The sequence below is a fragment of the Lipomyces chichibuensis genome, assembly GCF_038497645.1.
Source record: "Lipomyces chichibuensis strain CBS 12929 unplaced genomic scaffold V1513scaffold_68, whole genome shotgun sequence".
Taxonomy (NCBI): Eukaryota; Fungi; Ascomycota; class Lipomycetes; order Lipomycetales; family Lipomycetaceae; genus Lipomyces; species Lipomyces chichibuensis.
In genome coordinates, this window is record NW_027117520.1 from 25,102 (window position 1) to 44,421 (window position 19,320).

Here is a 19,320-nt window from a genome sequence, read left to right on the forward strand (position 1 = left end):
CGGTCGCCAAAATTTTTTCTCTTCACACCCATCGATTTCAACTACTGAAATCAATTTCATACTATTGTACCAGTTCTATCAATTTCAATTACGGCTGAATACTTATATACCACTGGTGTATAGATATTCTTTTGATTTGTTTTAAGTCGTTAATAACTTGAATTTTTTTTGCCCAGCATGGCTGACCAGCAACTTACCGATATCGACGGAGATCAGATCGAGTCCAACTACGATGAGGTCGTTGACTCTTTCGATGATATGGATTTGAACGCAGAATTGCTTAGAGGTAAACTATTAGCTTTATGATTTGCTGAACTTCTCCTTTGGGATTGAATCGATGATTGAAAGTGGAGTTATAATGTTGTGTCTACGCCAGTTACTCTATATTGGCTTGTTCTATATGGGATTGCTCTAGTTTGTAAAATTCACTGTGAGAATTTGCTGCTAACAACTTTATAAGGTATCTTCGCATATGGGTATGTACTATGATGCGACAATATTCCGATATTAGCAACATGAGACGGAGCTAAGGTCAATGCAGTTTCGAGCACCCCTCATCCATTCAGCAACGTGCTATTATGCCTGTTATCAAGGGTTAGTAATATATAGTTTTAAGTGAAGGATGAAGTTCCCTAAGATGAAAATTTAGGCCGTGATGTCCTTGCTCAGGCCCAGTCTGGAACCGGTAAGACGGCAACTTTCTCGATTTCCGTGTTGCAGAAGATCGATCCGAACATCAAACAGTGCCAGGCTCTTATCCTCGCTCCAACTCGTGAGCTTGCCCAGCAGATCCAGAAGGTAGTTGTTGCTATCGGTGACTACACTAACGTTACCTGCCACGCTTGCATTGGTGGTACTGCCATTCGAGACGATGTGCGTATACTTCAAGAGGGTGTTCAGATCGTCGTCGGAACTCCTGGTCGTGTACACGACATGATTCAACGCCGTGCGCTTCGAACTGATAACGTTAAAATCTTTGTCCTTGATGAGGCTGACGAGATGCTTTCTGTAAGTCATGACTGAGCGACCGTCTCATATTGGATTCTAACAACAATGTCAGCATGGTTTTAAAGATCAGATTTACGATATCTTTCAGTTACTTCCTCCTTCCACTCAGGTTGTTCTTCTTTCCGCTACTATGCCCAAGGAAGTTCTCGACGTCACCACCAAGTTTATGCGTGACCCTGTCAGAATTTTGGTGAAGAAGGATGAACTGACTCTAGAAGGTATTCGACAGTTCTACATTGCCGTTGAGAAGGAGGAATGGAAGTTGGATACTCTCACCGATTTGTACGAGACCGTTACTATCACACAGGCTGTGATTTTCTGCAACACTAGAAGAAAGGTTGACTGGCTTACGGATAAGCTTACTGCCAAAGATTTCACCGTCTCTGCTATGCATGGAGACATGGACCAAGCTCAGCGTGATATCATCATGAAGGAATTCCGATCTGGCTCCTCTCGTGTCCTTATCACAACTGACTTGCTTGCAAGAGGTATCGATGTTCAGCAGGTGTCCTTGGTCATCAACTATGATTTACCAGTCAACAAGGAGAACTATATCCACAGAATTGGCCGTGGTGGTAGATTCGGTCGAAAGGGTGTTGCCATCAATTTTGTCACCAACGAGGATGTTAAGATCATGAGAGGTAAGTTGCAGCTACGTGAGTTTGGATTCGTCACGAAGGGTTGCTAACAACTGTAATGCTATAGATATTGAGCAGTTCTACAGCACTCAGATCGAGGAGATGCCTATGAACGTTGCCGATCTCATATAACTGTAAAATTACGGATAGTTGACTAAATTATCGCTTTGAATTTGTCATTTATTTCCTTCTTTCAAGTTTATTTGTATTTCGGTCAGGACGGAGAAGCCGTTCGCGGTGGTCAAAATTAGTGATGACTGTGGTAATGAACAATATGAACTAATCGAGTTTATTTCTTGGCGTGTGTTACTTTGTAGTTATAGATTATATCAGACACATAAGATTGCCGGGTTTTGTTGGGAAATGTTGCAAAATATATGTTTATTCAATATACTTCCCGTCGCATAGTTCCTGGCCTTTGATTACTTGACATAGGACATTCCAAATTGAGAAGCACGCGACAAGCACTTGTAGCTATGTAGGCGCAGCATGCAACAGTTCCCCAAGTTGACAATTTTAGTGTTCTGTTGCCGTAGTGAAAGTGTAGGTGTCGAAAATATTTTTAAGCTCTAGTTTCCCTCTGAGCACGAGTCTTAAACGGGCAACTTCGAGCCGCACGTCTCCCTTCGAGGTCGTTCGCCCACAGTGCTGCAGCCACATCAAAGACTTTGGCGATATTTCATATTTTGCAGCATACTCAGTATCTCATTTAAATTCTTTTGCTGTCTCCAAATATCCTTTGCCAAAGCTCCCGTTTTTTCGCAACAATGGTCGTCAAAGGTATACTTGTTCTAGAACTGTCTTTCTCATGAGTGGAAGTCTCAGAAGGCGCTAGGAAATTTCCTTAGCTAATTTACTCATTTAAAGCTTCTCTGAGACCAGTTGTTATTTCCGGACCATCTGGCATGTGCTTTATGTATTTCTTAGTCGGTTGTGTATGCTGACGATGCCAGGTACTGGCAAGTCGACGCTGTTGAAACGCCTCTTTGCGGAATACCCCGATAGCTTTGGCTTCTCTGTTTCGCGTGAGTATTCATGGACTTGAGACCAATTGATGTACGTAATTGATGTCAATCCATATAGATACAACCAGAAAGCCCAGACCTGGAGAGGAGAATGGAATCGCATATCACTTTGTAGACAAGCCAAGGTTTGAGAAGCTCATAGGGGAGAATGCTTTCTTGGAGCATGCCGAGTTTTCTGGTAATTACTATGGTACATCGATTAGGTCTGTCGAGGACGTTGGTACGAAGGGAAAGACTTGTATTTTGGATATTGATATGCAGGTACGTATGGCGTTGCTGAAATTCTATACAGAGGTATTAATCGATGTATGCCCACAGGGAGTTATCTCGGTGAAGAATACACCACTTAATGCGCGATATCTGTTCCTTGCGCCACCAAGTCTCGAGATCTTGCGTGCTCGATTGGAAGGGCGCGGCACCGAAAGCCCAGAGAGTGTGAAAAAGAGGATGGATCAGGCCGAGAAGGAAATGGCATTTGCGGAGACAGGCGCGCACGACAAGATCATTGTCAACGACGACTTGGAGAAGGCATATAAAGATCTCATAGATTTTATATTTGAAGAACCCTGATGTTCTGGGTTGCAATAAATTGGTGCTATTGTGCGCAGAATGTATAGCTACGATAACATTGACTTATATAGATTTGATATTATTGGAAATAGACTTTTTGTGAAGAACGTATTTTTGAACCTTCCCGTGCATGAATGCATACCCAAAATACAAATATTTATCTACACTTGCCATCAATGGACCATACGGAATGGTTTGCCCGGTTCCCACTCCCTCAATGCTTCCCTAATATTAACCCAATACTTTAACGTTATCGTCGAAATCTTTGCTCTCGCGAGATCATGAGTATCGAAAGACTCCTCTACTTCCTTCTCCGTCAAATCTATACGAGCCTCTATACTTGAACTCAAATCGGCAGCTTCCTCTTCGGATTGGCAGCTCTCAATTTCTTCTAGAAGCTCATACACTTCCATCAGTAGCTCTGGATCCTGCGGCATCTTCCTTGCTGCATCCTCCTCAACACCCATACCCAAAGATTCCAGCAAATACAGCGCTCTGCTCAATGGCGATGCAAGCGTTGAGTATGCTTTATTCAGTTGCGATGATGCGGATTCATACTGCAATTTATCTGCGTCTGTACGTGCCAGATCGGGGTGAGTCCTAGACTGCAACTTCAGAAATTCTTTTCGAAGCTTCCTTACGTCAACTGCGAACGGCCCTTTTGGTGGCGGCCCAGAACTTAACGTCAGTGGAAATAACGAGTAATATGACGGCCCTATTTTCTCATTTTTTTCGTCTTCGTTATACATGTGCGAAGATTTCCGAAACTCTCTCAGCCACAAGGTCGATGTCGAGGTGTTCAAACTTGGGCTCCGTCTGACGGGAGTCCCATGCCCACCAAATCTCGCGTAATATCGCGACAAAATCATCTAGGATGCAATAGGTAACTCATACAAGGAATGCAAGACAAATTAGGGTCAGTAATGGGTTATTTTTTGCGAACCGATCGACAGAAGCATCGGAGTCATCTCGGGAGTCACAGGCCGCCGAGAGCCAAATGCGTCCGGGTAATTTCCGCATAATATGGATGCGGCGGGTGGGTATAATGAAAAATTAAAGTTATGTTTGTTTACTGACAACGCTGCCATCGCAACGATGTTTACCGCCTGCGAGCTCTTGTCTCCAACCGCCCAGCTGCTTCCAGGCCGCGTTGCAGCTGTCCAACTCAGCTCTGTCGTTTGTTTATATTCTTGGTAATATACATTGGGCATACACTTTTTTCTTCATTGGCCATTGCATAGCTAACATTAATGTAGTAATGGACACAGAGAACTTACCGCCAGATGGCGAATTCGGTGCAACAAGCTTGCAATCCAATATCCCCATCCCAATGACACCATCTGTGTCGCGAATACCTCAGGCAGCGTTTAAACCGCCGCAAACAGTACAGCTGTCGCCTTTAAGTAAGCGGCATTGCTCTAGCGGTGGGGAAGTGCTAGGTGATTTGCGGCCAGAGATCACAAATATGGCACCACCAAAAAAGCACGCTACATCGTCAGTCATGCATCGTTCTGCCAGTACGAAGTCTAACTTAAGCAGCTATAATCCTACATATACTTTAAATGTTGCTAGAAAACCGGTTTTAGATCACACGTCGGAGAAGAAAATTCTGTCTAGTTCGCGAACGACAACGGCAGCATCCCGGAAGCAAGCGATGACAGCTCCTGCCACAACCACCACGACAGGAAAGACATCAGTGAGGCCGATGTCAGCCAGTTCTATTCACCGCCGCACGGGCAGCATTGGTCCGCCCACGACGGCCCGGCCAAACAGCGCGCAAGAAGACGACATCTACGGAAGTGGGCGTATACTCTCCGTCAACACCACCGTTGGTAATCCGCCATGGGATGTTAAAGGTCGGCTCGAAAATATGGAGCTGAGGTTTGAGGAGCTGTTGACCCTTATGGATTCGCAAAAGGCACTCTCCGGCTCTAAAATTGATGACCTTCAAGCGAAAGGTAACTAGTCGGTCATTTTAGAGAGCAATAGAAGGTCGGCTAACAAGTCGAAAGTCGTTGCTTATGAAACAGAACGAGCTGGATCCGATTTGCAACAGCGAAAACTCCAGGATACTGCCAATGAATTGCAACAAAGAGTCAGAGAACTAAACAGCGACTTGGAAGACGAGAAGAGGCGGTCGAGAATTGACAGGGAAGATTTGGAGAGATCCTTAAAGTTAAAGCTAGACGAACAGGAGCGGCTCACAAGGAACAATGAATATGATCTTCTTCGACAGCATAAATCAGCGTTAGAATTAGCAGATGCCGGTTATGGTCGCCAACTGGAAGAGCGGGACGCACAGTTTGTGGAGGAAATAAATAGAATTAAGTCTCAAAATGAGGACGAGAAGTGCCAGCTGTTACATCAATTAAAACTCGCCGAAGCAGATCTGAAGAAAGAATACGAAAATCAACAGCAGTCATTACAAGTAGATATCAATCGTTTACAGATGGCTGTAGATCAGGAGCGTCAAACTTCTCAGGCTGTCGTGGCCAAATTGAAAGAGGACTTAATCATTGCTCAGAATCAACTTCGCGATATTCACGCTGAGTTAGAAGAGGAGCACCATCGCAGCGCTCTACTTAGAAAGACCATTGACGAGCAAGCAGCTTCCTCCCTTTCCATGGAATCTTCTAGCCGGACACTGCAGATGAGAATACAAGCTCTCGAAGTAGAGCTAAGTAACAGGGACGTGAAAATCGCTGAGATGCACCAATGCCTTGAACAGACTTTGGAATCAGAAATGAAAGTTAGAGAGAAGTTAGTGAAGGAAGAGACGCTTCGGCGGATACTGCACAATCAAGTTCAGGAGCTGAAAGGCAATATTCGAGTATTCTGCCGAGTGCGTCCTCACCATAAGCACGAAGTGTCTGATGTGGCTGACATCAAATATCCGGATGGCTCGATTGAAGGTCGTGAAATTGAATTGACGGGCCCCAGTAACGAGAGTGCCCTGGGTATGGCCATGGGCACTGTCACAACTAAGACTCACGTTTTCGCATTCGATAAAGTGTTTGGGCCACATTCCAATAATCAAAAGATTTTCGGCGAGATTTCTCAGCTTGTCCAGAGCGCATTGGATGGATATAATGTGTGCATATTCTGCTATGGCCAAACCGGATCAGGAAAAACCTATACAATGCAAGTGGAATGATGAAGACCGCCATGGTGGTTCGACTAACGCCTAATAGGGCTTCCGAAGATGGCATGATTACAAGAGCTGTTGACCAGATCTTTACTACGGCGACGAACCTTCAGGAAAAAGGGTGGGCATACACTGTCCAAGGCCAATTTCTGGAGATTTACAACGAGACCATTAACGATCTTCTTGTGTGTGCGGATGAATTTGATAAGAAGAAATTAGAAATTAGAAATGACCCTAAGGATGGGAAAATCATTGTGCCAGACTTGACAGTGATATCATTGGACTCGCAGGAGAGCGTTGCAAAGATGCTGAAGACCGCTTCGGGAAACAGGTCTGTTGCGGCTACAAAGGCGAATGAGAGGTCCTCGCGCTCACACAGCGTATTTATTTTAACGTTGCATGGTGTCAATGTGACTACGCAGGAGAAGAGGGAAGGAACATTGAACTTGATTGATCTAGCCGGCTCAGAACGCCTATCGCACTCTCAAAGTACAGGTGAGCGACTGAAGGAGACTGTTTCGATCAACAAAAGCTTGAGCTGCTTGCGAGATGTCATTACAGCTTTAGGATCTGCAAAAGATGGTAACCACATCCCGTACCGAAATTCTAAGGTAAGCGATTTGTGAATTTGGTATATAATTGGATGCTAATGGGGCTAGTTGACATATCTTCTGCAATACTCACTCGGAGGTAATTCAAAGACGCTTATGTTTGTGAATATTTCACCACTTAAACAACACATTTCCGAAACTGTGAATTCACTGCGATTTGCGACGAAGGTCAACAACACTCAAATTGGCACAGCTAGGAGAAAATAAGACATAATTCATGTAAATATGTCTTGTAATTTTTGATGACTATTGGTTGGTAATCTGTTATTAGCGATCATATCCTTTGCGAAATTCTATTGGTAAACAATGTCTGTATTAATATATCGGTGGTGTAATTCGTATCGTGCTAGCGAGGCATGTATAGCCATCAACAAATTATTTACATATTATTATACAACATCGTCATTTAGCATCTGAAGTGTAGAAAATATCTAAGTCGTCACGATCTGCCCTTTTTCCAAGCCTTAACGAAATCAAGCTTACTGCCGGCACTCAAATCCTGGCCTACACGCTTTATTCTGCCGATGCGACATATCTCATCGAACGCACTTATGATTGCATTTTTGCCAGATACATCTAATGGTTCCGCAATGCGAACCCTAACGCCCCACGCTTTCCATCTACAGACCACTCGGCATAGATAATGCACAGCCGACCTAGGTGGAATTGGAGTCGTGATATCTGGGGGCGAGTATTTGATGAGAGATGGGAAAATTCGGCATTTGCTTCCAATGTAGTTGGCTTCGTCGGGAACCTGGTCGATTGCAGGAGGAAGCAAGGCACGACCGTTAGTCGGTGTGGCTTCGTTAAAAAAAACAATCACTTTCTGTGATGCCAGCGCTTTGGCTTGAATGTCAGCCAAGGGTGGTGGGGTGGACGATGATGCAGCAACAGGTAAGTCCAAGGCTGCCAAAATTGCGCCGAGAAGGGTATACACCATGATTTCACCTGTGTAGGTCGGAATGACGAAAATGGGGTCCAGTCTACAGCAAAAGTTAGTTTCGTCTGTGGTAGAGAAAGCCAAAGACGCGCCAGTTACATACACAGCAGAATAGACCAAAGCATCCAACGGTGACAGGAAGTTGGAGATAATTATATCACCTGCTTTGGGGGAGCTCAATGCATTTTTCCGAGAAACAGATCGCCGCGCACCATCGATGCTAACATTCCAATACCATACGCCGAGAATGGTAAGAAGTAATCGCGCAGACACTCTGCGTACAGGATAAGAAGGAATAATAGGTAATATGATGCCGAAATGTAGAATTCCCAGGGCCAGCGCGAGTGGGATTTTCAAGATGGAGGAGATAACTGCCAGGACGACGTTACCCAGGCGGACTGGTACAGGTGATGATACGAGGGCCGTGTTTGCGAAAGTCGAGGACGGATGGGGCAAAAAAGGTGCAATGCCTGTACCCTTGTCGCGCCACTGCGAGAACTTTTCCATGCTGATGAGACTGAGCGAGGTCGCTCCGGTTCGGGGCGAAAGTACAAACGAGCTGAAAGCAAAGGAGTAATTCTTGATGACGTAAGTTAGCGCGAAAGCCTTCCCGCCGAGAGGTGTGCGGCGTGGGTTTGGCGCTGTTGCTACGATCGGAAAAATCAAGGGTCCACTTCGTGAAAGAATATGATATTCAAGTTCACCACTAAGTCCTTCGAATGGCGCACCCGACAATCGCCAACGCGCTTAGCTTCCTCAACCGATACCCACGTACCGGATCGCTCTGGCGGCTCGGCGGCATGACCATCATGTCCCTCACGGGCCTACTTTCCCGCACCTTTCTGTACGGCTTTCACAATGTCAACGCGTATGGAGTAGACCAGTTCGTCCAAGTTCTCGAAAGAGCAAAGAAGGAGGGCCGTGGTGTCCTGACAGGTTAGTGACCTCTATGTAAGCGCATTGCCGTGCTACTGCTGACATAGAACTTGCAGTGTCGAACCACATATCAGTGTAAGTCTTGCAGCTTTAGACCGCAGTTGACAGCATGCCGTACTAACATAGAATCTCAGGGTTGATGATCCGGTTATGTGGGGCTTGCTACCAATTCGAATGATGTTTAATCCCACGCATCTCCGCTGGGGTCTAGGTGCGGAGAATATATGCTTCACTACAAAGTACTAGGTTCTTCTTGTTCTTCCTGTGCCCTGACCGTACTAATGGCTTTTTAGATTTACAAGCAATTTCTTCTCAATGGGCCAGGTCCTCGCGACCTGGCGGTTTGGCACAGGAGTCTACCAAGGTTCAGTCGATTCCGCCATCCTACTTCTCTCGCCTTCATCCCGTGACTCACTTCCCGAGACTTCAGACACAGATGCACATCGTTTTCCACCATCTAGCCTGCCGCCGCAATGGATTCATATCTTCCCAGAATCCTTGGTCCATCAGGCATATCCTCCTCATCAGACATCAATGAAGTACTTCCACTGGGGAGTCTCTAGGATCGTACTCGAAGCTGAAAGGCTACCAGTTATCGTTCCGATATTTCATCAAGGTCTCGACAGTGTGTTTCCGGAAGACAGAGAGAAATTGAAGTACATTCCACGGACGTTTGTCTTTCCGAAGTGGAAGAAGGAGAATCGGTTGAAGCTCAATTTTACGTTCGGGGCGCCGTTGAGCGAATCATTTTTTGCTAAAGAGCGGGAACAATGGAAAGACCTAGCGGACACGCAGCATGACAGCGAAGAGTCCTGGAATCTGAGATCAAAGGTTGCAGCGCGGGTCCGTGAGGCCGTTGCGGATGTGCGGAAGGGTATGGGCCTGTCGGATGAGGATCCGCGGTTTAAGGATCCATATTTTTGGTCTAATGTCAGCGAGCTCAGTGGTGTTAAGATTGCCGGCAAGTACGGCAATTCATCAGTCAAAGTGGTCGAAAAGGAAGGTTAGAAAGGGCAATTGTAAATATAGATTATAGAATTGTACAGCTTGGGTTACTCGTATATATGAATGATATCAAAAGTTTTTGCGTTACCTTATCCCCAATGCAGGACAACGACAGACTTCCATGCAGCAACAGATATCTATATATGACCTATATTTACAAACATAGCTTGCTTGGTCTCCAGCCATTTATCTGCAACCTAGATGCTGCCACATTCCAATTTGCCTTGCCTATAAACCGATTACTCAGCGCCTTTATCAACAATGCAACTTCAGCTTTTGATACATAATCTCACTCGCATTCTACCATGTCTCGGTGATGTATTGCCAAGCGCGCTCTTTTTCCTTCCAAAATTCGGCTGCTTCTTCGGCCGTCATGTTGCCCTCTTTCATTGCCACCATCTTCAGTGCTACATCAACACCTTGTCCCATACCTTTAGATGACCCACAAACAAACACACAGCCCTCGGGATGTGAAATAACGCTCCATACTAACACGGACTGATCAATTACCTCATCTTGAACGTACTTTTTTGTCCCACAACGGGATTCCACAACCTTACGGACATCACTGTCATCAGCTCCCCATTCGCCAGCATAGAGCTCGTCAACTTTGGACATTAGCATGATCAACAGTCTCAAACTAAAATAATATCCCATACCTAGTGAATCACGGCACCCCTGCAATACCCACACTTTATTTTTACAGTTTGCATTTTTCAGCCGCCGTTGCACAAATCCCCTGAATGGAGCGATCCCAACGCCAGCCCCAATCAGCAGCATTGGACCATCATGTCTAAATTCCCTCGCCAATGGATTGGCTTGAAGCCCACGAAACATTGGAACTGTCACATTCTGGCCCGTCATTGTCAAATGCGCCACACGCTCTAGGAATGCGGTGCAGTTTCCTGGCCGCACGGCAATTTCCGCACGCCAGCTTTCCAACGCTTCGTGGACAGTAACCGCAACCTCGATCTTGCGAACCGAGCTGACTCTCTCCCATTTCTCTGGCGTAGAATCCATCTCACAAGGCTCACTCTTGGCCAGTACAGCTTCCCGAATAGGGTCGGACGAGAGGCTGTAAAATCTTGGTATCAGTGTCGGAAGAACCGAGACCAGGTGAGCAAATGGTGGGTTCGATGACGGAAAAGCGGAGAGTAGTTGCAGAAGCGTCGGAGGGTAGGCCGCGGACCGTAAATTGCAGAATGTAGACTGACCTTGTCGACTGCAGAGCCAAGAGAGGATAATACACTCACTCCGGTTACAATTATATTCTGCAAGAACTCGGAGAAGATTCTTTGAAAACACGCCATTGTTAAGGTCTACAGTCCAAGTGAGAATTTCACGCATGCTCGTTTGCAGACGACGCGGTTTATCCTCGCCCCAGATTGTGGGCCAGCGTCCTCCTTTCGTAACAAGCGTAATTTCGAGATTGCTGTCACGTTCCGAAATGCCCAGTCGTCTGAAAATGTCATCAACAAGAACTGGATCGTTAGGGGGGCAGATACCGACTGCTCCACCAACACGGAAGTCCACACCGTCCATCTCATCGGGATAATTGGTAACGTCGAGATCGAAGTGATAAGTACGCTTAACAGCTTCCGGACCGGTCAAAAGTCGGGCAGCCAAGACCGGAACATTGTGGACATTATATGGAAAATGTGGCTTCAGATAATCTGGAGCTTGAAAATGGTCAAACCGGTGTCTATTCCCATCCCCTGTGGTTGCCGACCGCAAAATGTCGATGTTGGAAAGAGGGAGCGTGGCTACACCCAGAAGACGCGGGCTTCCCATTATCTTGAACAGTGGCAGCCTGAGTGAGTTGAACGCGCGCGTTGTTGGGAAATCAATGCCGACGAGAGGGGACGGAGGAAGCGTGCCGGATAGGGACGAAGGGGTTGCGGTGTCAAGAGTCATGGTCGAAGTCGATACGAAGCAGCGGCCGCCTCCACAGCACTCCGAGTCGACTTCGTCGGCATCGAGCTGCGGATCGGCGATGGCCTGAGAAGTAAAAGCTCGGGTGAAGTCAGTACCGAGCGTCGTGATTCGTGCGCGGGGCAGCGGTGGTGAGGACGACGACTCAATGATGTCTGACTTGATCCAGGCAGAGTCCGGCAGATCGACTGCAGAGGAAGGAGGCGCCATGACCGTGTTACACTATATGTTTGTAATTACACGTGATTGTGAAAGGAAATAACAAACTCGAGAGGGATTCGATAGATAAATTCAGTGGCGAAATATGATGGGGCATGTTCGCGAGTGACTCGGGTGAGCCGCACGGAATTTTGGTGGCGCGAAAGGCGGACCATCTACTACAGCAACGCCCCATATGTCCTACAATTAATTAATTGTACACATACTCATATAAATGAGTAAGTCAGTAACAGTCCATACAACATGCGCGACAATTAAAGAGGCTAATTATCCGACACTCCTGCATGACTATTTAATTTCAACTGTAATAATTACCTACCGACAGAATCGTTCCCCCTCATTGCAGGAAAGTAACAAAAATCAGCTAATCGAGACGCTATATTGCAGATTTATGGTTAGGAGCTAGTTTTGCTGAGGCGCATGCATGTCTCACACTATTAAATAGCTGCGAACAAAGTGTAAGAAGAAATCAGGGTGAAGTGACAGCTGCTCTAATATACCCTAACCTGTGCGGCTTTGCCTATGTCAATAACGCCATCCTCCTTGGTGCCAACCATGCGTCAAACAAACCTTGGCTACCATTACTCACTTACCGTTGGGGCAGAGCAGCCAGAGCTGTTCCGAATCGCAGAAATGTACGATATTCGTATTTGTTATTCGTAAGTCCCGACTTTCCACGATTTTATTGCAGATTCTGGCACTAAAATTACGTGCCGCAAAGCGGTTGCTAGCAATAATGCCCATCTAACGCAATCCGATGGGCCCTTGCAGACTCGGTTCGGTGACCGCCATTCAAAAAAAGCTCTGCCACCTCACACTGATCCACAGTCGATGGCATCACTTCCGTTCGGGACTGCCGTGGATTCCAGTTCTTACATTATCTCGGAAGATAGTTGCACGATTCAACCTCGCAAAAGAGCGGGCCGGCTACTGAGCAGATGTTGGCGTGTTTCGACACTACAGAGTACGATTGACCATGGATAATGAGCAGGACCAAATACAAGAGGCTACAGACCGTGAAAGCTGTTGCATTTATATCAATGAACACTGGGATCGAAGACTTCAGATTCGGCAAGGCAAACTTCAGCTTCAACATGGCGCGTCATCTGAAATCTACGCTCCCGACTCTAGCCTTGGGACTTCAGACACAAAGAAGCAGCCTTCTATCGCTAGCCTTTTTTTTAAGGAAAATCAGAAGCTTACAGTCCTCGAAATGCATTTACAATGGATAGTTACGGAGAAACAAGTATTTACGACTATTGAATCACCAGCGCCTAGCAAATTTTTGTGATATTCCACGGATAACACTTCCTCTCTCCTCGCGCCATGCCGTTCGGCAGCAACTTCTCGAGGATTTTATAATGAAGACTCACTTATGGGCGCACCAAAGACAAAGAAGTAAACCAACGTCGATGCCTGAACTGACGGAAGCGGTAGGTCTTGCAGAGTTGGCTGACCATATATCCAACGCGATTCTGCCTTTGTAAGTCGAAATATTAGCATTCGCAGTCTCTCTGAACGGTCATTTATATTATGCAACATTTACTTACTTCAGTAAGTCAGCGATAACAGAAGTCAGTTGGAGTAAGTAGAAGATAGCGTTATCGCGTTCACAATACCGCCAGGATGGGAATTTCCACTCCATATCTTAATTACCTCCTGCTCATGGTATGGTGCATCACTATTTTATTTCTCGCTGTAGCCCACACGTCATCCTTTCCTATTTGACCCGTCAATACCTGATTCACGCTACACCATGATCCTTGTCGATCCACTGCTTCATTTCATTTGTCTATTAACGCACAATCTAGTGTCTTCTTTGTTTAGTTCGATTCCCATTTGTGGAGCTCATATCTATCTCAATCGGCTGCTCCAAGTTTCTCTCGTCATTTTTCAATAATACCGGTTGACAATGTTGTGTGTAAAATGTCCCAATTGAGAAACCTGTTAGGCAGCAGGCAAGGGGGGTCATGCATAATACAGAACACATTTATTATATCTAAATGGCAAGAGATAGTCTAACTATTCAAAATATGTAGTCGAAGAACAGGTATCTAGGGCAGATAAGATCGATGGAAGCCAATAACGGTGAACCGATGTGTCGTAAAATGTTGTCAGCTCTAATTGTTTTGTCGAACACCACCAAAGATTTGTTATTTGTTCCCATTTGATACTCCATCAGTCCATCTGCGTCAGCTGCATTATCCGTAGTATCAGGCCTGGTCCACGGGCCAACGCTCGCTGTTGCTATGGCTCTGATAGCTCTGCAGTCGTAGAACAGCCGGCTTTATCCATTACCTCCGCCTCGCCCACGACGTCTGCCATGCATTTACAATTCCATTCTATGCCGGTGCCAGAGTTTAGACGCTCCTCAACAATCTTAAATCCAAATCCTCATCTTGTGTCATCACAGGTATCTGTTCATCCGTGTTGTCAGAATTCTGAACCCAAGTCGGTAATTCACTTACTCTAGACGACTAGACCTCCATTTTCAAGCAGCCAATCGGATTTAATGAGCTCCTACCTTGGACATGGTAGGCTGAACTGTATGAGCCAAGAATTGCCATTGTTCTGAAAACGACTCCCGGTTTTGTGAATAGATGGAATAGCTTTATATGAATAAGAAGCTTTGTTTCATTGCGGCACGGAGATATTTCCGAGTTGTCGACTATGAAGAGCTGACATATAGTTTCCGCGCTCACCTCCACGCTATTCTGATATTGATCTTTGAAGATCATGAGAAAATTTACTATATCTTTGGGATTGCTTACAGAGTGGTGAAGCTAACAAACTGCCTATCGGCAGGATGTAATAATTTTGCTAATGTATGATAGTATGAAGAAGCAATCTATTCTTGGACCGAGTATTATGTTCTTCACCCACTAAGCCTTTTTTTCGTAGTGCGTAAGTCAAGTATATTTATACTCCTAACTTCAGCTAATGACACATTCCTGATTTTGCATATCTCAAATTATATATCCTGTAATCACGACGCTCATACTCTGAATTTCACATGGTATTATATGACCCGTTATTATAACGGGTAGTGGGTAACTTAGTCTCTTCCCTTAACAAGAAGGCTGCTCCACGTTGTTTGAATATATTAACTATTTTTATCCACCACTTTGCGTTGCCAATAACGAATAACATTATTCGCAGGACGTCCGCACAACGAATAAAATTGCGAATATCATTCGCCGTCGTTATTCGCATAAATATTCGCAACCCCTGAAACCCTAACACCCTAAAACCCTGAACCGAGCAGAGGTCATAGTTCTAATGGTTCTAACTCAAAGAAGCAACAAAGCCATTCAGGCACAAACAGCGAGCAGCAGCATCAACATCCGCATCATCTCTCCCTGCAGTGAGTGTTTGTTCACACCAATAGGTCTCAGCCTGAGTTAAAGAGCCTTCTAGTAATACTTCAGAGGCAGGAATTGCCATGAAATCTCGAGCAGCAGCTGCCATCTGAGAGAAATCTCGTTTATTGACCCTCCACCACTGGAATAACCATTCGGATCGTCCATGGCCTCTATGTCGATGCCTATTTGAGGGTAATAGTGGTCGATGTCCCGACTCCGCTTCGACAGCCAATGGCTTCAACCTTCGAAACATGCGGGAGCCACTGGATTTTTTGGTGCACTATCGTGACCCCTGAACCAACGTTATTAGATTCGAATATTCGGCGAATAATGAATATTATTCGCACTGCTCAGGATTTGCGAATAAAATTGCGAATATTACTCACAGTGGTTGGGACTTGCGAATAACGAATACGAATAATGCCGATTACTGCGAATATTCGTATTCGGAGCAGCCCTGCTATTAAGAAGTAAGTTATAGTTGATAACACTGCATGCCTTAATAAGAGTTAGGAGTCGTGTTGATCCAATCTTTGTTTCGTTAAGCACTTCATCTCCATGACAGTAATGAAGTCAGCTTGCCATACGAAGGAAACAGAACAGCGTCGGACCTAATGATACGTCAGTCGATCAATTCTGTGTCCAATTTCACCAAAGTTTTAGATGGGACCGATGTCTCTATGTGGTATTCTACTTCATGATGTTCTTGCAAGAACGCGGACCTTCCCCGTCGTAGAGACCGATGTCAGCAGTATGATTGAAAGCTTTCCAATAGACATTTAAAATCCCAATCTGACTAGCAACGGGGTCGCCGCACTGACTTGAATTGGCATGTATGACAATCGTTCAAGCAGACACGATTAAGGCTTAGCACGGCTAATCAAGCGTACTGCAGTGAACGAACGACAATCCTTGGAATTCGAGCTCATCTACTACTTTATTGTTTCCTCCTTTAAGATGCGAACTGGTGAGGCAGTGTCAGGTTCGTTAGTCGCATTCTTATATTCTCAATGAATTGTTATGATGCGAAATTGGCGATCCACGACCTCTTTCGACTAATGATTCTTATTGACAGCGGGAATTTAAAATTTACTCCTTACGATATTCAAGCCATATATTGGCACGGTCTGCAGGACTGGAGACCGACGTTGACAACGGCAGAGGGCAAGGACACGCTAAATCACGTATCCACCTTGCAAACTCTGCGAAAATCCCAGAAGACGTGTCGCGACGCCAGTAAAATATACGGGACCGGAGACACGGCGGGCAGCAGGCGTCAGGCTCCGTTTACGGCAGCAAATGTGAAGCGGTTTCAGAGAGATTTATTGTTAAATTTGTAGGCTGAGAATGTCAGCGCGGGTTTCTTCACAGTCACCCACCGCCAATTGACCACTAATCCGGCTAAAAAAATTTGGACAAAGCTTTTGCTCATGCTCCCAAAGAATTGTGTACATAATGCTGAATCTGATACTTGTTCCTGTGTCTGTCTCCTGGTGTACTTGCAACGACTTCTCCACTTTCTCTTCTACTGCGCATTTTGCATTTTCGTCAACGATTCGTCATCGACTGCAAGCAAGCAATTGATCTGTAGCTCTTGGGTCACATTGTGAAAAAGATACCTTGCCATTGGAGGATCTCCCGGCTAGTGGATTGGATGGAAGTAGTTGCCGGACCGAAAAAATTAAGTTGACAGGAGCTATTAAACGTTTTGCGACCCACGAGTTGTGGACAAGGTTTCACTCAACAGGGGGATTGACAATGACGGATTTTCTCCGGCTGAACATTCGTTTTGAATGCACTACTATCATACTCGCAATCTTCCACTAGAGGTCGGGCGGGACACATGGGACAAGAAGAAGTTGCAGGTTTTCCGTAAGAACGAAGCATCTCCTCTCAGCGGGCTTGCAGATTGTGGTTCAAGAAGCAGCTTGATGACCATGACTACTGATTGGCTGCCAACTTGAAGTGGTCAATCCTTGCGCACATCCGGAAAAAATGAGAGGCAAAGCAGGCAATGTTCGCCCTCCCGTGACAGTCCTACCGCAACACATACGCGGGCCTTGGGCGCAGTGACCGTCCCGTGTGGGACACGTATCCTGGCGTGTGCAACAATCGCCATGAGGAAAAGGCAACTTCTTTACATTGAGTATTTGGCGTAAACAACGCTTGGTGTATCTTGTTCCAATTGCAGCAGACTATAACTCGAGTCGCTCTTTATCTGTCCTGATGACGAGGATCATGTCTTTGGTTACTGCTGTTGACTGACGGCACTTACAAGGTCAATCGTTTCCGCCTTCCACTGGTTAACATAGTGATGTCTAATCTCCGCACAGCCTTGTCGCCGTGTTTCTTGCCGACTAACAGACGCAGTCCTACAGGTTAAGTGCAACGATGATGCAGATCCATTATTGAGCTAATCGACCTCTCATATCTTAGAAGAGATTGCGTTCTCAGATAAAGCGCCAGCTGTAGTTTACAAATGACGCAGATAAGGCTCGCATGAATGCTTCGGTGTCCGCCGACGGTCAATCAACCGTGGCTCCGGCATGTCCAGCAAAATATCAAGAACTGTCGAGCAACGTTTTGCAACATGACGTCGTTCCGTCAGTCAAGCAACTTGTGATCTGCCACAATGTGAGACATATGCAAGCCAAGGTAGAGCAAATTGAAACAGATTCCCTTCCCCGGCCGTTAATTGCTTCAAAGTGCAATGGTGGGGGGCAGCGTGGTTAAATCCGAATTGCCCAATCCGTTACAACTTGGGCCAGAGGATGAATACTTACTCTACTCCCAAAGAGGGATAGCGACAATTCCAATGTTGCTCTTATTAAATCATTGCTCAGAGAGACGCAATGAGTGACGTCGTCTTAGTTATGTTTGGCTATTCAGGAGGTCAAAGGAATGGAAATAGGTTGCTTTTGTAGCTAGGCTGCAAGTTGTCTGCATCGTAGCAGTGATTATTGTTAATTGTGCAAGCCTTTCTAGTTGTGGTACAAGTTCAGAATATTATTTTGCATTGCACCATACTCACTGGTCTGGTCTCAAATGTTCCATATGACATGCGGCCAACCCGTTTGAAAATTAAACCCTTTCGTCATCATCATGAAGTTCCCAGCACAGAAACAGTGGTGATGCTGTATGCGAGCTCGCTATTTCATAATAAATAGATACTCGGGGATAGCGACGAGGCATGCTCACTTTAGTTCAGCCAAGTAGGGTGAACAAAGCCCATGTGTCTCCCTATTGCTGACTTAATCTTGACTCGTATATCTAAGAACTGCAACATCCTCGTCATGGGGACTGCCAGGCCCACCGACAATTGTGATGACTTCACGACCATTGCATCAGCAGATAGACCGTGGGTGTTACGCAATGGAACATATGGTCACAGACAAAATGACGATTGCGCTTTAGAAAGTATCAGCTTACTGCTAGCATGTTGTGTGGTGGTGTGCGACAACGCATTAATAACCACGTGATTGGCAAATTTTCTTGGAAAAGAATAGTCTGCGGAGTAACATCATTAGTCCTACGTACATGCTAATTTTATCCTAATACGCTAATAAAGAAAGCCACATTATATCTCTCATGATGGCATAAAATAGTTCTCTGATGAAAGCACCCGAGCTCGTGGAATTCCCTTGGAAACGAGACTTGTTCGTGCCAGTTCTCGAAACCTCCGCCATTCACCTAAATGTTCACTGTACTTTTACTACGTACTTCCACTACGCAGTATTCTACTTTTAGCACCAGTTTCTCCTCGTGTCAGTTCCTCACGTTGCAGTTTTTTACTCGGACATAATTTCTCAGTCTCCCTTGAAATGTTGACCACGCTACGCTTCGCCGAGCTCTCGCTCCAAATTGTTTGTTGAAGTACTTAATGCTCTGTTTTGTCGCTCCACGTGCTCAAGTGTGGAATACACTCTGGA

The 19,320-nt window shown here is 45.6% G+C and overlaps 8 protein-coding genes across 8 annotated transcripts; 5 read left to right on the plus strand and 3 right to left on the minus strand.

Annotated features, from left to right (window-relative positions):
* The first annotated feature begins 30 nt into the window (after positions 1–30).
* V1513DRAFT_454124 (P-loop containing nucleoside triphosphate hydrolase protein) lies at positions 31–2,060 on the plus strand. The gene is made up of 6 exons (XM_066899339.1): positions 31–286; positions 461–476; positions 542–594; positions 650–1,008; positions 1,061–1,649; positions 1,714–2,060. Exons 1-6 carry the CDS (start codon positions 178–180, stop codon positions 1,776–1,778), a joined length of 1,191 nt encoding a protein of 396 aa, XP_066750664.1. The 5' UTR covers positions 31–177; the 3' UTR covers positions 1,779–2,060.
* A 117-nt stretch (positions 2,061–2,177) lies between these two features.
* Positions 2,178–3,351, plus strand: V1513DRAFT_454127 (P-loop containing nucleoside triphosphate hydrolase protein). The gene is made up of 5 exons (XM_066899340.1): positions 2,178–2,426; positions 2,514–2,549; positions 2,600–2,671; positions 2,730–2,932; positions 2,990–3,351. Exons 1-5 carry the CDS (start codon positions 2,414–2,416, stop codon positions 3,239–3,241), a joined length of 576 nt encoding a protein of 191 aa, XP_066750665.1. The 5' UTR covers positions 2,178–2,413; the 3' UTR covers positions 3,242–3,351.
* On the minus strand, positions 3,286–4,215 carry V1513DRAFT_454132 (uncharacterized protein). The gene has a single exon (XM_066899341.1). It carries the CDS (start codon positions 4,108–4,110, stop codon positions 3,415–3,417), a length of 696 nt encoding a protein of 231 aa, XP_066750666.1. The 5' UTR covers positions 4,111–4,215; the 3' UTR covers positions 3,286–3,414.
* An 86-nt stretch (positions 4,216–4,301) lies between these two features.
* V1513DRAFT_454138 (P-loop containing nucleoside triphosphate hydrolase protein) lies at positions 4,302–7,391 on the plus strand. Its single transcript, XM_066899342.1, has 4 exons — positions 4,302–5,199; positions 5,254–6,382; positions 6,433–6,997; positions 7,046–7,391. Exons 1-4 carry the CDS (start codon positions 4,500–4,502, stop codon positions 7,202–7,204), a joined length of 2,553 nt encoding a protein of 850 aa, XP_066750667.1. The 5' UTR covers positions 4,302–4,499; the 3' UTR covers positions 7,205–7,391.
* Positions 7,306–8,496, minus strand: V1513DRAFT_454139 (uncharacterized protein). The gene is made up of 2 exons (XM_066899343.1): positions 8,041–8,496; positions 7,306–7,980 (listed from the first exon to the last, which is right to left on the minus strand). Exons 1-2 carry the CDS (start codon positions 8,442–8,444, stop codon positions 7,437–7,439), a joined length of 948 nt encoding a protein of 315 aa, XP_066750668.1. The 5' UTR covers positions 8,445–8,496; the 3' UTR covers positions 7,306–7,436.
* On the plus strand, positions 8,383–9,970 carry V1513DRAFT_454142 (uncharacterized protein). The gene is made up of 4 exons (XM_066899344.1): positions 8,383–8,873; positions 8,930–8,948; positions 9,008–9,112; positions 9,167–9,970. Exons 1-4 carry the CDS (start codon positions 8,657–8,659, stop codon positions 9,879–9,881), a joined length of 1,056 nt encoding a protein of 351 aa, XP_066750669.1. The 5' UTR covers positions 8,383–8,656; the 3' UTR covers positions 9,882–9,970.
* Positions 9,971–10,029: 59 nt separating this feature from the next.
* On the minus strand, positions 10,030–12,423 carry V1513DRAFT_288467 (uncharacterized protein). The gene is made up of 2 exons (XM_066894605.1): positions 10,538–12,423; positions 10,030–10,486 (listed from the first exon to the last, which is right to left on the minus strand). Exons 1-2 carry the CDS (start codon positions 12,018–12,020, stop codon positions 10,179–10,181), a joined length of 1,791 nt encoding a protein of 596 aa, XP_066750670.1. The 5' UTR covers positions 12,021–12,423; the 3' UTR covers positions 10,030–10,178.
* Positions 12,424–12,889: 466 nt separating this feature from the next.
* Positions 12,890–13,361, plus strand: V1513DRAFT_288620 (uncharacterized protein). Its single transcript, XM_066894606.1, has one exon. It carries the CDS (start codon positions 13,006–13,008, stop codon positions 13,318–13,320), a length of 315 nt encoding a protein of 104 aa, XP_066750671.1. The 5' UTR covers positions 12,890–13,005; the 3' UTR covers positions 13,321–13,361.
* Positions 13,362–19,320: the final 5,959 nt, after the last annotated feature.

Excerpts from the sequence above, each read along its gene's own strand:
- V1513DRAFT_454127 (XM_066899340.1), top strand. Across the intron at positions 2,672-2,729 it reads CTTTGGCTTCTCTGTTTCGC|ATACAACCAGAAAGCCCAGA; the intron begins GTGAGTATTCAT and ends CAATCCATATAG. Across the intron at positions 2,933-2,989 it reads TTTTGGATATTGATATGCAG|GGAGTTATCTCGGTGAAGAA; the intron begins GTACGTATGGCG and ends GTATGCCCACAG.
- V1513DRAFT_454138 (XM_066899342.1), top strand. The coding sequence starts at position 4,500 with ATGGACACAGAGAACTTACCGCCAGATGGCGAATTCGGTGCAACAAGC. Across the intron at positions 5,200-5,253 it reads TGATGACCTTCAAGCGAAAG|TCGTTGCTTATGAAACAGAA; the intron begins GTAACTAGTCGG and ends ACAAGTCGAAAG. Across the intron at positions 6,383-6,432 it reads TCAGGAAAAACCTATACAAT|GGCTTCCGAAGATGGCATGA; the intron begins GCAAGTGGAATG and ends AACGCCTAATAG.
- V1513DRAFT_454139 (XM_066899343.1), bottom strand. The coding sequence starts at position 8,444 with ATGGAAAAGTTCTCGCAGTGGCGCGACAAGGGTACAGGCATTGCACCT. Across the intron at positions 7,981-8,040 it reads GCTTTGGTCTATTCTGCTGT|ACTGGACCCCATTTTCGTCA; the intron begins GTATGTAACTGG and ends CTTTTGCTGTAG.
- V1513DRAFT_288467 (XM_066894605.1), bottom strand. The coding sequence starts at position 12,020 with ATGGCGCCTCCTTCCTCTGCAGTCGATCTGCCGGACTCTGCCTGGATC. Across the intron at positions 10,487-10,537 it reads GGGGTGCCGTGATTCACTAG|TTGACGAGCTCTATGCTGGC; the intron begins GTATGGGATATT and ends TAATGTCCAAAG.
- V1513DRAFT_454132 (XM_066899341.1), bottom strand. The coding sequence starts at position 4,110 with ATGATTTTGTCGCGATATTACGCGAGATTTGGTGGGCATGGGACTCCC.
- V1513DRAFT_454142 (XM_066899344.1), top strand. The coding sequence starts at position 8,657 with ATGGCGCACCCGACAATCGCCAACGCGCTTAGCTTCCTCAACCGATAC. Across the intron at positions 9,113-9,166 it reads AATATATGCTTCACTACAAA|ATTTACAAGCAATTTCTTCT; the intron begins GTACTAGGTTCT and ends ATGGCTTTTTAG.
- V1513DRAFT_288620 (XM_066894606.1), top strand. The coding sequence starts at position 13,006 with ATGGATAATGAGCAGGACCAAATACAAGAGGCTACAGACCGTGAAAGC.
- V1513DRAFT_454124 (XM_066899339.1), top strand. The coding sequence starts at position 178 with ATGGCTGACCAGCAACTTACCGATATCGACGGAGATCAGATCGAGTCC. Across the intron at positions 595-649 it reads TATTATGCCTGTTATCAAGG|GCCGTGATGTCCTTGCTCAG; the intron begins GTTAGTAATATA and ends ATGAAAATTTAG. Across the intron at positions 1,650-1,713 it reads GGATGTTAAGATCATGAGAG|ATATTGAGCAGTTCTACAGC; the intron begins GTAAGTTGCAGC and ends GTAATGCTATAG.